The following is a 13683-nucleotide window of genomic DNA, read 5'->3' as shown; positions in this document are numbered from 1 at the left end:
AGGCAAATGCGTAAGGGACTGAGCCACCAAGGCACTTGGCGTGTGGATATTTTCAACTGAAGGCAACTGAGAAGAAGCAGATGTAAGGAAAACTTTCTGCAATCCTCTATCTGCCTAAAAGCAGTACATACCTTTGTAAAGGTGTCCCCTTACCCTCTCTACCCCTTTAGCCGGAGAGAGGTTGGTTGCCTGAGGCAACTCTAGGTCCTTATCAGCGAAGAGTCACTACCGGAGAAATCTCCATGACAGACCTTATTAACTACTCTTATTTTCCATTAATTTCCCCCATATATTTACCTTCCTACAGTTTGCCACACTAGAAACTCAAGGTTCTTTTCCTTTTTCTTATCCCTTCTCTAAATGTAATGTTCGTTTGTTAGAATGCTCTGGAAGTCCATTTTTTTTAAAGACTTTATTTATTTATTTGACAGAGAGAGAGATCACAAGTAGGCAGAGAGGCAGAGAGAGGAGAGGGGGAAGCAGGCTCCCTGCTGAGCAGAGAGCCCGATGCAGGGCTCGATTCTAGGACCCTGAGATCATGACCTGAGCCGAAGGCAGAGGCTGAACCCACTGAGCCACCCAGGTGCCCCAGAAGTCCAGGTTCTAACCACCCTTTGAGTTACTCATTGCTGGGCGCTCCCATGTGTGTGTGAAATGCATGTGTTGATAAATCTGTTTTTCTCTTGTTCATCTGTCCTTACTAGTCTCACTATGGGGTCCTGGCCAGTGAACCTAAGATGGGTAGAGTAAAAAGATTTTTTCCTCCCCCACATCACCATATTCGGTATCTAACACTGAAAATGATTTGTTGATAAAAATGAATGAATTAAACATTTTATTTTATGTAAATCCACTGCTTTATTTGCTACAAATCTACTTAAAAAATTGCTTTTCTACTAGATAACATTCACAGAGAAATGGTTCCTCTCACTCTCACATACAGAAATGTGTGTATATCTGTTTCACTCTTCACTACTGACTACAAACAATATTTTATCAGGTTTGAGTATAAATGTTAAAAACTTATATCACTATAGCAGATTACTTAATTACTTAATATGTTTCTGAAAGTAGCAAGCAGTAAAAATGTCTAGAGTTTAGAGTTTAGGTTTAGAGTTACCTAAAAGTCAAAGAGAATGTGAATGAGGTTCACATTTCCACGGCTAGGGATTCTGTCTCAGGGTTCCCAAAGTCAGCGGCCAGCCGCAGGGCCCGCTCATAGTACTCCAGGGCCTTATTCATCTCTCCTTTGACTTTATAGATGAACCCAAGAATGCTCAAGCTTTCTACATCTGATGCATTTCTACGAAGTTTCCTTAAAGCCAATTTCTCCAAAGAATTGATACTTTTATCCCTTAACAGGGATGCCTTCTCTATTTTTACTACTTTCAGATAATGGATAATTGCATTGATCTCACATTTCTTTTGAAATTCCTGAAACTGACCATAGTGGAAATGGATCTCTTGCAGTTTTTCTTCTTCGAGTGATTTCAAGCAGAGCACTTTTTGGTACGTGTCTTCTGCTCTCTCGTAGTCGCCAGCTTCTATGTACATGCCCGCTAGGTGTATGTAAGCAACTTCAAACGTGGGCTTTTGTTCCAGAGCAAACTGAAAATGAGATATGGCTGATCTTACCATTCTGTCAACATTTTCTCTGTCCTGTCCCCTGGGCTGCCAGTTGGCAGCTCTCTTGATTGCGATCATTTGTGCCCTGTAGCAAAGCCCTACCTGGTGATGCAGGAAGGCAGAGGACGGGGTGGCCCGCAGGGCCATTTTTAAGAGCCGAAAAGCTTTATCCAGACAGCCTTTTCTTCGGTAAAACTTGGCCGCATACCGGAAGACGTAGGTCTGTGAGGACGTGTTGCCTAGTGCTTCTTCGATGTACTTTTCTCCTTCAGCTTCTTGGCCCAAGTCCTGGAGCTTCAGGGCAAGGAGAGCCTTAACATACGCATCTTCTGGGTTTAGCCTGATGGCCTCTCTCAGGGGCTGCAGACACAACGCCTCGCTAACCTGTGTTGCTTTGTTAAAGCTGTCTAGGCGGTAGGTGGAGATCGCATACCCAGTGCTGAATTCAGGGTTTTCCGGGTCCACTGCCAGAGCCTTCTCAAAGCAGGCATTGGCCCGTTCATAGTTCTTCTTTCCTCCGCATTTCAGCAAGGCCCATCCCTCCTCACAGTCCATCTGGGGACACTGCACACTGTAGCGGGAGGAAGCCCCGAGCTTCTTGCAGGCGTCCTCCACCTTGTCCAGGTAAGCCTGGGCTTCTTGCGGCCTGCCCATGCGGTGATGCAGCCAGGCGTAGTTGCCCCACGTGACCAGACTTCTCGCCTCTGACTGGGCGGCCTGCTCCTGCTGGATCAAGGCTTCAGCTTCCCGCAGGCTCCCCAGGGCTTCCTGGTTCTGGCCCTTGAGGTGTTTCACGTAGGCCAGCAGGTTGTGGATCCCCGCGTTGTATCTGGTGTCCAGGAAATCAATCTCATCCAAGATCCTGTTTTCCAAGTCGGGCAGCTCGGTGGCTTCCACTAGCAACTCCCATGTGAAGTGACATCTCAGCTGAACCAGGCTCTCTTCAAGGAGATTCCCTTTGGATTTGTCACTGAAAACACAGAGGACAATTATTTGCAATTTTAGGAGCGCTCAGTGTAATGGAAATGAAGCCATCACTTTGACTAGTCAAGCGCTACCCCCCACTGTTCTTTCCTTCCCAGTATCTGTTATTCACTTCAGGACTTTAGTCTGTAGATTTTGCAACAAATGAAGACACCTAGAAGGGATGATATTTGTTCAACCAAGTCTTTTTCCGCACTTATTACTTGGAAATAATTATAGATTGGCTGATATTTGCAAAGAGAGTACCGAGGTCCGGTGTGCCCTTCCCCCAGTTTCTCCCGGAGATTGCACCTTACTAACTGATCGTACCGGAGCAAAGATGACTGACACTGAGACAATACCTGTCAGCTCTGCGTCATTTCACCACGTGAGTAAATCCATGGAACCACGACCTCAGTCAAGATGCAGAACTACTTTACCATCACAAATGCCGCCCTCCTACTATCAGAATCACACCTGTTCCCCTCCCTTCTCCTCATCAAACATCCCTAGCCTCTGGTCACTTGTTTTCTTCTCTATGATTTGGTCACTTCAAGAATGTCATATCATGGAATGATACAGTAGGTGACATTTTGAGATTGCCTTTTTTTTTCACTCATCATAATGCCCTGACATCCATCCCTTGTTCAGCTTATCTATGGCTCATTCCTTTTTATTGGGGAATGATATCCCGCAGCACGGGCATGCCACAGTTGGTTTACCTATGCATCTATTCTAGGATGTTTCCTAGAATTTTCGGTTTGGGACCTATCACAGATCAAGGTGCTATGAAGAGCTGTGCACAGACTTTTGTGTGGACATTCATTTTCATTTCCATGGGATAGATGCCCAGGAGTGGTGTATAGGTTATATGGTTAGTATGTGCTTATGTTTTTAAGTAACTGCCCAACTAGTTCCCACAGTGACCATATCATTTTCCATTCTGACTAGAATGTATGAAGAATCCAGTTCTCTGCATTCTTACCAGCATTTGGAATTTTCATTTAAAAATGTTTTTTTCTTAGCTCTCTTAATAGGATATCTCATTGTGGGCTTAATTTCCCTTCCCTAAGGGCTAGTGCTGTTGAAAATCTTTTCCTGAGCTCCTTCACCACCCACACATCCTCCTTGGCAAAATATCTCTTCATATCTTCTGCCTGTTTTCTATTTGGATTGTTTGTTTTTTCATTGTCAGGTTTCAAGAATTCTTTATAGATTCTAGGTATGAGTCCTTTGTGAGGTGTGTGGTTTTCAAATATTTTCTCTCGGCGTGTAGCCTGTCTTTTTATCCTTTAATAAGGTCTTTTGAAGAGCAAAAGCTTTTACTTTTTTTCTTAAGATTTTATTTATTTGACAGAGATACAGTGAGACAGGGAACACAAGCAGTGGGGGAGAGGGAGAAGCAGGCTTCCTGCTGAGTAGAGAGCCTGATGCAGGGCTCGATCCCAGGACCCCAGGATCATGACCTGAGCTGAAGGCAGACGCTTAACAATTGAGCCACTCAGGCGCCCAAGTTTTTACTTTTTTTTTTTTTAAATTTTATTTATTTATTTGCCAGACAGAGACCACAAGTAGGCAGAGAGGCAGGCAGAGAGAGGGTGGGGAAGCAGGCTCTCCGCTGAGCAGAGAGCCCGATGCGGGGATCGATCCCAGGACCCTGAGATCATGACCCGAGCTGAAGACAGAGGCTTAACCCACTGAGCCACCCAGCACCCCCAAGTTTTTACTTTTGATGAACTATAGTTGATTGATTTTTTTGGGGGGAGGGGGCTCTCTCATGGATCGTGCTCTTGGTATCACGTCCAGGAACTCTGTAGCAAGCACTGGGTCCTGAAGATTCTCTCCTATAATTTCTTTTTCTTTTAATTAATTAATTAATTAATTCTAAAAATATATTATTTATTTATTTGTCAGAGAGAGAGAGCACAAGCAGGGGGAGTGGCAGAGGAGAGGGAGAAGCAGACTCGCAGCTGAGCAAGGAGCCCTATATGGGACTGAATCCTAGGACCCAGGGATCATGGCTGGAGCTGAAGGCAGATGCTTACCAATGGATCCACTTAGGTGTCCCTTTAATTTATTAATTTTTTTATTTTAAAGATTTTTATTTATTTCAGAGGTAGCAAGAGAGAATGAGCAAGCATGAGTTGGGGGAGTGGCAGAGGTAGAGGGAGCAGGGAGCCCAACAGGGGGTTCCATCCCAATATCCTGAGATCATGACCTGAGCCAAAGATAGACATGTAACTGACTGAGCCACCCAGGTGCCCTGCCTGTGATTTCTTCTACACATTTTATAGGTTCACTTTTTACATTGTATCTATGATCTATTTTGAGTTAACTTTTGCATAATGTATGAAGATTAATTTGCTGGCTCATTTTCTGCCTATGGGTATCTGGTTGTTCCAATCATAATTTGTTGAAAAGACTGTTCTTTCTTCATTGAATTGCTTTTGTACCTTTATGAAAAGTCAGTTGGCAATAATTATGTGGGATTATTTCTGGGTTCCTTATTCTGTTTCCCTGAGCTATGTTTTTATCCCTACGCCGATACCGTATAATTTCACTTACTGTAGTCTTAAAATTGTGTAGGGTGATTCCTCTCACTTTATTCTTCTTAAAAACTATCATTCTAGTTCCTTTGCCTTTCCATATAAATTTTAGATTAATATTGTCTATATTTATAAAATATCTTGCTGGAGATTTTTTAATATTTCTTTTTTAAAAGGCTTTATTTATTTGGGGGAGAGAGAGAGCGATCGTGTGTGCGTGCAACAGAGCATCTGCGGGGGTGGAGGGGCAGAGGGAGAGGGACAAGCAGACTCCCCGCTGAGCAGGGAGCCTGACTACAGCTTGATCCCAGGACCCCAGGATCACGACCTGAGCTGAAGGCAGACGCTTAACCGACTGAGCTACCCAGGCATCCCACTGCTGGAATTTTGATAGGAATTTTATAACAATTAAGGGAGAATTGACAGTTTTGGTATGTTGAGTCTTCTAATCCATGAACATGCTGTATTTCTGTTTATTTAGACTTTCTTTGATTCCTTTCATAAGCATTTTGTAGTTTTAGGCATTCAAATCTTGTATGTTTTATGTTATATTTATAATTAAATATTTATTTGAAGCAACCTAAAATTCTAATCTATTTTAACTTCAATTTCCACATGTTCATTTCTGGTATACCTAAATACAATTGGGTTTTGTACATCAGCCTTACATTCTGCTACCCTGATGGGCTCACTCATTAGTTCTAGGAGTTGTTTTATAGATGGGATTTTCTAGGTAGACCATAATGGCATCTGTAAACAGTGACAGTTTTATTTTTCCTTTCTGAGCTATATGCCTTTTACTTCCTCTTTTTTGCTTATTGGAGAAGAACTTCCTTTATGTATCCCTTTAGGGTAAATCTTTTTTTTTTTTTTTAAAGATTATTTATTTATTTATTTGACAGACAGAGATCGCAAGAAGGCAGAGAGGCAGGCAGAGAGAGAGGAGGAAGCAGGCTCCCCGCGGAGCAGAGAGCCCGATGCGGGACTCGATCCCAGGACCCTGGGATCATGACCTGAGCCGAAGGCAGAGGCTTTAACCCACTGAGCCACCCAGGTGCCCCCCTTTAGGGTAAATCTTCTGGTGACATCTTTTAGTTTTCCTTCATCTGAGAATGTTTTCTGTTTTTAAAGATTTTATTTTTAAGTAATCTCTGCACCCGACAGAGATTTGTGGGATTCAAACTCACAGCCCTGAGATCAAGAGTTGCACACTCCACTGACTAAGGCAGCCAGGTGCCCTTCATCAGAGAATGTCTTGATTTCATCTTCATTCTAGAAGGATATTTTTGTCGGACATAGGAGTCTGGGCTGGAAGTTCTTTTCCTTCAGCACTGGAAGAATGGTGTGCCTCTTTTTTCTAGACTCCATGGTTTCTTTTACTTACTTACTTACTTATTTATTTATTTATTTGACACACACACACAGAGATTACAAGTAGGCAGAGAGGCAGGCAGAGAGAGGGCGGAAGCAGACTCCCTACTGAGCAGAGAGCCCAATGCGGGGCTCAATCCCAGGACCCTGAGATCATGACCTGAGCCGAAGGCAGAGGCTTAACCCACTGAGCCACCCAGGCACTCCAAGACTCCATGGTTTCTAATGAGAAATTAGCTGAAATGAGAATTATGGGCTTTCCCCCCCTAAAGGTAAGGCATCATTTCTGTCCACTACTTTGTCTTTAGTTTTCAAAATTTTCACTGCATTGTGTCTTGGATTTCTTTGGGTTCATCCTTTTTGGTGTTTGCACAGCTACTTAAAGTTAGTATGAGATTGGGTAATTTCTATCATTCTATCTTCAAGTTCATGAGTTCTTTCCCTGTGTTCTCTGTTTGGTCGGTAGGTAAGACAATTTCTTTTGTTAGGTGAGGGGAAGGACACGTCCTCTTACTCCTTCTCTGTAGGATACGCATGGACTTCCAGAATAGAGAGGTCCAACCAAGGTTTCCAATGGTAGAGTTGGATTGGGGGATGTGGGGATGCATTGATCTGACTCGCGATACTGAACTGATCCTGCCGGTGTTTGGACAAGACAGCCAAGAGCATCTCGCACAGGCAAGCCCTGCCCAACAGGCCTTCAGCATCAGGGGAAGAGAATTGAGAAGAAGACGCTCAACAAGTCCAAGTCCGAAACAGTGGCCTTTTACTTGGTAAAAATGTGGGCCCATCTGTGTTAGCTCCCTTGACATCTGGTATCTCCACCTTGCTCCTGACACTTCAAAGGTGTGGTAGAATTCACCAGTGGAGCCATCTGGTCCTGAACTTTTCTTTGTTGGCAGAGTTTTTACATTTTATGGAGGCACATACCTATTGTCACCTAGATCATCATCTCATATTTTGGGTACTGAGTCAGAGTGTGGAGACGTGTCTTCCAGGTTTCCCTCTCCACCCTCCTGTCACGTTGTCTCAGCAGACGTATGTGAGGAGGACCTCCACCCAAGGCCTCAGAGAAAGAGACCACAGAATGAGGGGTCCTAGCTTAGGAACTGCAAACACGTGAAGAGATGGTGAGCCAGAGAGGCCCTGCGTTTTGGACTGCAGCTCCCTTCAGAGACTGCACTTCGCTGGCTGTGCAATGTCTGGGGTGAGGGAGGCAGCCGTCTCTCACGAGGCCTGTCAGGGGAAGCCTTTGTCCAGCAGGACACATATGGAGATTTAACCAGGAGTTGGAAGACTCATAAAAAAAGACTAACATCGGGGTGCCTGGGTGGCTCAGTGGGTTAAAGCCTCTGCCTTCGGCTCAGGTCATGGTCTCAGGGTCCTGGGATCGAGCCCCACATCGGGCTCTCTGCTCAGCGGGGAGCCTGCTTCCTCCTCCTTCTCTGCCTACTTGTGAACTCTGTTTGTCAAATAAATAAATAAAATCTTAAAAAAAAAAAAAAGACTAACACCAATTCTCCTAAAATGCTCCCAAAAAAGTGAAAGAGGAAAAACACTGCACTTTCAAATTCATAAATTCTATGAGGTCAATATGACAGAGATACCAAGGTCAAATAAGACAAAAACACAAAACTAAACTACAGACCAATTTTCTCTGTGAATATTAATGCCAAACCCTCAACAAAATACTAGCAGGATATGAAAAGGATTATACACCATGACCAAGTAGGATTTATTCCTGGAATTCAAGAATAATTCAATGTAGGAAAATCAATCATTTTAATATGCCACATTAACAGAATGAAGGAAAAAAATCCGTATGATCATCTAAATTGATGTAGAAAAAGCATTTGACAGGATCACAACACCCTTTAATGATAAAAACACTCAACAAACTAGAATAGAAGGAAACGTCCTCAACATCCAGGGCGCCTGGGTGGCTCAGTGGATTAGGTCATGATCTCAGGGTGCTTAGACGGGAGCCTGCTTCCCCCTCTCTCTCTGTTTGCCTCTCTGCCTACTTGTGATCTCTCTCTGTCAAATAAATAAATAAAATCTTTAAAAAAAAAAAAAAGGAAATTCCATAGCTAACATTACCCTCAATGGTGAGAGACTGAAAGCTTCTCTGTTAAGATTAGGAACAAGGCAAGGGTGCTCACTTTTGCCACTTCTCTTCAACATAGTTCTGGAAGTCCTAGCCAGAGCAGTCAATCAAGAGAAGAAATAAAATACATTCTAAGTTGGAAAAGAAGAAGTAAAATGATCTCTGTTTACAAATAACATGATTTTGTACATAGAACGTCCTAATGATTTCACACAAACCCTGTCAGCCTGCAAGATCAATATGTAAAAATCAGTTATGTTTCTGTGCATTAACAATAAACAAGCCAGGAAGCAAATTAAGAAAACAATTTTTTTATAATAGCATCAAAAAGAATTAAATACTTAGGCATAAAGTCAACCAAGGAGGTGGAAACTACAGAACACTGCTGAAAGAAGGTAAGGAAGACACAAATAAAGCAAGAAGCATCCTGCGTCCATGGCTGGGAAGCTTTAATACTGTTCAGATGTCAATATCACCCAAAGCAATCCACAGACTCAGTGCAATCCATGTCAAAATCCTAATGGCGTTTTGTGTTGGGTTTTTTTTGTTGTTGTTGTTTGTTTTAGTTTTTTGCAGAAATAGAAAAATCCATCTGAAAATTCAGATGGAATCTCAAGGGATCACAAAGAACCAAAATGATCTTGAAAAAGAACAAAGTTGGAGGTCTCATACAAAACATACAACAAAGCTACAATAATCAAAACGGGGGTATGGGCATAAAGACCGACATATTGATCAGTGGAACAGGATAGAGAGCCCAGAAATAAATACTCGGGTATAAGGTTGCATTTGTCTTCTAGGGCTACCATAATGAAGTACCACGAACTGACTGGCTTAAACAACAGATATTTATTTTCTCATAGTTCTGGAGGCTGGGAGGCCCCAATCAAGGTGCCTACTGATTTGTTTCCTGATAAGGGCTCTTACTGGTGTCCACATGACTTTCCCTCTGTGGTGCATGGATTGAGAGAGAGTGAGTGCACTTCCTCTTCTTCCATAAGGGTGGGCCCTTATGACCTCAGTTAACCCTTAGTACTTCCTCACAGGCCCCATCTCTAAATACAGTCACAGTGGGCATTAGACCACCCATATGACGGTCGCCCATATGACGATCACCCTTCAACATATGACCAGAGGGACACAATTCATTCCATAACAATCGCCAAATGGTTTTTAATACATGTGCCAGGACCATTTAATGGAGAAAGATTTTTTTTAAATTAATTAATTTATTTGACAGACAGAGATCACAAGTAGTCAGAGAGGCAGACTGAGACAGAGAGGAGGAAGCAGGCTCCCTGCTGAGCAGAGAGCCCGATGGAGGGCTCTATCCCAGGACCCTGGGATCATGACCTGAGCTGAAGGCAGAGGCTTTAACCCCTGAGCCACCCAGGCTCCCCGAAAGACGTTTTAACAAATGGTGCCAGGGGGCACCTGGCCGGGTCAGTCAGTTAAGCACCTACCTTCGGCTGAGGTCATGATCTCAGGGTCGGAGGTCCAACCGGCTCCCTGCTCAGCAGGAAGTCTGCTTCTTCCCCTCCTTCCTCTGCCCCTCCCCTGACTTGTGCTTGTTTGCTCTCTCAAATAAATAAAATCTTAAAAATAATAACAACCCCCCCGCAAAAAACAAATAGTGCCAGGAAAGCTGGATAGCCACATTCAAAAGAATGAAGTTGGACCCTTATACTACATACTAAAAAACAAAACAAAACAATAAGCTCCAAATGGACCAAACTACAAAAATCTTAGAAGAAAATAGGAAAAAAAACCTCATGACGTTGGATTTGGCTGTCTTGGTTAGGACACCAAAAGCAGAGGCAACACAAGGAAACAGAGATAAATTGGATTTTGTCAAAATTAGAAATGTTTGTACATCAAAGGGAACTACTGACAGAATGAAAAGACAAACCACAAAATGGGAGAGATTATTTGCAAATCACATATGTGATAAGAGATTAATATACAGACTAAATAAACAACTCTTATAACTCAACAACAAAAAAAACAAACAATGGGGGCGCCTGAGTTGCCTAGTTGATTAAGCATCTGACTCCTGATTTTGGCTCAGGTCATGATCTTAGGGTACTGGGATTGAATTCCCCATTGGACTCCCCGCTCTTTGGGGAGTCTGCTTGAGATTCTCTCTCTTTCTCTCCCTCTACCCCTCCCCCTACTCATGCTTTTTCTCTCGCTCTCAAATAAATCTTTAACAAGAAAAAACAACAACTGACTAAAAAATGGGCAAAGGATTGAACATTTCTCCAAAGAAGATACACAGGTTGCCTTAAACACATGAAAGAAATGCAAATCAAAAGTAAAATGAGGGGGCGCCTGGGCGGCTCAGTGGGGTAAGCCTCTGCCTTCAGCTCAGGTCATGATCTCAGGGTCCTGGGATCGAGCCCCGCATCTCTGCTCAGTGAGGAGCCTACTTCCTCCTCTCTCTCTGCCTGCTTCTCTGCCTACTTGTGATCTCTGTCTGTCAAATAAATAAATAAAATCTTAAAAAAAAAAAGTAAAATGAGATACGACTTCACACCCATTAGGATGACTACTATCAGCAAAAGAGAAGAAAACAAGTGTTGATGAGAATGTGGAAAAATTAGAACTGTTGTGCATTATTTCTGGGAATATAAAGTGGGGAAGTTGCTGTGGAAAATGGTGATGATTCTTCAAAAAATTAGATTTGTCATATGAGTCAGCAGTGCCACTTTGGGGTATACCCAAAACAAGTGAAAATGAGACTTGAACAGATATTGACATGCTTACATTCATAGCAGCATTGTTCACAACAGTCAAAAGGTGGGAGCAACGTAAATGCCATCAAGGAATGAATGGAGTCTATATACAGTGGAATATTGTTCAGCCTGAACATGGAAAAGGTCATTCTCACACCTGCTACAACATGGGTGAACCTTGAAGACATTATGCTGAGTGAAATAAGGCAGCCTCAGAAAGCCACTTCTTGCATGCGTCCATTGATATGAAATATCCACAGTAGACAAATCCAAAGAGTGAAAGCAGATTAATGGTTGCAAGAGCCTGGAGCGAAGGATGAGTGGAAAGTGACTCCTTAAGTGGTGTGGGGTTTCTCCTTAGAGCCATGAAAATATTCTTGAAGGCGATACTGGTGATGGTTGGACAATGTTGTGAATGTACTAAATGCCACAAAATCATACACTTGAAAATAAGTGACAGTGGCTAATTTTACCATACATATATGTTATCACAATAAAAAAAATCATGCTACTCACCCAGGAGAAATTCTACAAGTGATATATACATATTTTTCTCTAGTACATGTTGAAATAAACACAAAAGCACTAAAACTAAAAAACTGGTAAGTATGCAGTCTGAAATGATCTCATGAACCCCCCCACTGCTACACTTTAAGAAATACTGGTTTAGGGGTGCCTGTGTGGCTCAGTTAGTTAAGCGTCTGCGTCTTCAGCTCAGGTCATGATCTCAGGGTGCTGGGATGGAGCCCCACGCTGGGCTCTGCACTCAGCACGGAGTCTGCTTGAGGTTCTCTCTTTGCCTCTGCCCCTCCCCCACCTCTCTAAAATAAATAAACAAATCTAAAAAAAAAGAAACATTGGTTTAAAGGTTAAATAAGGTATCACTGAATAGGAACTCTGGTTCATGTCTCAGCTCTATCACTATTATCTGTGTGATCCTTAACGTTTCTAAATCTGAGATTCATTATTGCAAAATCGGTATGATCTGAGTACCTGCCTCATGGCTGTCTATTGAGGATTAAATATAATAATTTGCATAATATTTTTAGAAGCCAGGCTGGTACCTAATAAGCATTAAGGAAGTGATACCTACTTCTATATTATCATCATTATTATTATTTCCTTTATCAGTGATAACCCCCTCCATCTGTCTATGGACCAGGGAGGAGGGTTGATCATAGGCTTGTAATTATGCACTTTGTGGAATTTCCATCACTTCAAATTTTGTCCACTGGAGCACTGAGGGGAAATTTGCAAGTTGATATTAATTAAAAATTTTTAGTCTGTTGATATTAAAGATGATTTAAATCAAGATTCAGTTTGGACAACATAGAAATTCCCACATGAGGGCCTTTAGCTACGGGAGATGTGGATGTTCCCAAGCACACAACTCTGGTCAAACCCTGTGGCCCGGAGGATATCAGGGCTCTGCGGAGCACTGGCTTCCCTAGGGGAGAGGTAATCTGCTCATCTTAAATCCAGTCAGATTGAGAAGACCTGCCATGGGAACCCAGCAGGAGAGTGAGAAAGATCTTGTTCTCTAGGCTGTGAGCTTCTGCTACCCCATGCCCACAGCATTTTCCTCAAGTATCTGAGAGAACCCAGGACTGTGGCTCATAGAGCTGTGTGGGTCCCACTCTTCCACCACAGTGATGAACCAGCAGAAAGCACTGTCTCTTTCCAGACCAAATGTCTCTTCCTTCCCTAGGTCAGACAGTACTGAGTTTAGGGAAAAGAATTTCAGAGATTGGGGGTCATTTTCTCCCTTTCCAAGAAACTCTTTTCCTGCATCCCTCTGCTTCTTTGGGCTTTATTATGAGGTAAGCTTGATGCTAACACAAAGGAAAATGCCTGAATTAGCGAACGCTCAGTCCACAAGCAGATGCTCAGATAGAAGACTGAGGAAACTTAACATTACTGAAACGAAGTCTCTTGAGATGGTTTTGATTAACATTTTTCTAAAACTTTAGACTGAAAGGCGGGGAAGCAGAGAAATCCTTACCTCATGGCTGCGATGAATCAGATGACGGTTCTGCAGTGTTCTGCTGAGCTGATGGACTCCTCTGAGATTCCGGCGAGTCTTGAGGATGTTCTGCACTCAGTCCCAACACCAGGGTTCGATCAGATAAACAGTTAATGGTGTAAACTGTGGGCGTGTTGTTACCAAATTAAACTGGAAACCAAGATAAAAACCGAAAGTGGAAACTGAAACTAGTTAGCAGAGTTCCTGCTTGGGGAAAATGAAACAAGGATTGCTTTCTTTGTTCTGTTTGAAAAACTTGATGGAGAAGAGGCTGGTGAAAGCAGTTTCACTGATAACCCCATTTCCTCTTTC

General features: G+C 42.8%; 1 protein-coding gene across 1 annotated transcript; it reads right to left on the bottom strand.

Annotated features, from left to right (window-relative positions):
• Positions 1-405: 405 nt before the first annotated feature.
• LOC308354854 (interferon-induced protein with tetratricopeptide repeats 1-like) lies at positions 406-13683 on the bottom strand. The gene is made up of 2 exons (XM_080822621.1): positions 13351-13683; positions 406-2596 (listed from the first exon to the last, which is right to left on the bottom strand). Exons 1-2 carry the CDS (start codon positions 13353-13355, stop codon positions 1150-1152), a joined length of 1452 nt encoding a protein of 483 aa, XP_080678747.1. The 5' UTR covers positions 13356-13683; the 3' UTR covers positions 406-1149.

This window comes from Martes martes, assembly GCF_963455335.1.
Source record: "Martes martes genome assembly, chromosome: 14".
Lineage (NCBI taxonomy): Eukaryota > Metazoa > Chordata > Mammalia > Carnivora > Mustelidae > Martes > Martes martes.
This window is presented reverse-complemented; position numbering and strand designations above follow the sequence as displayed.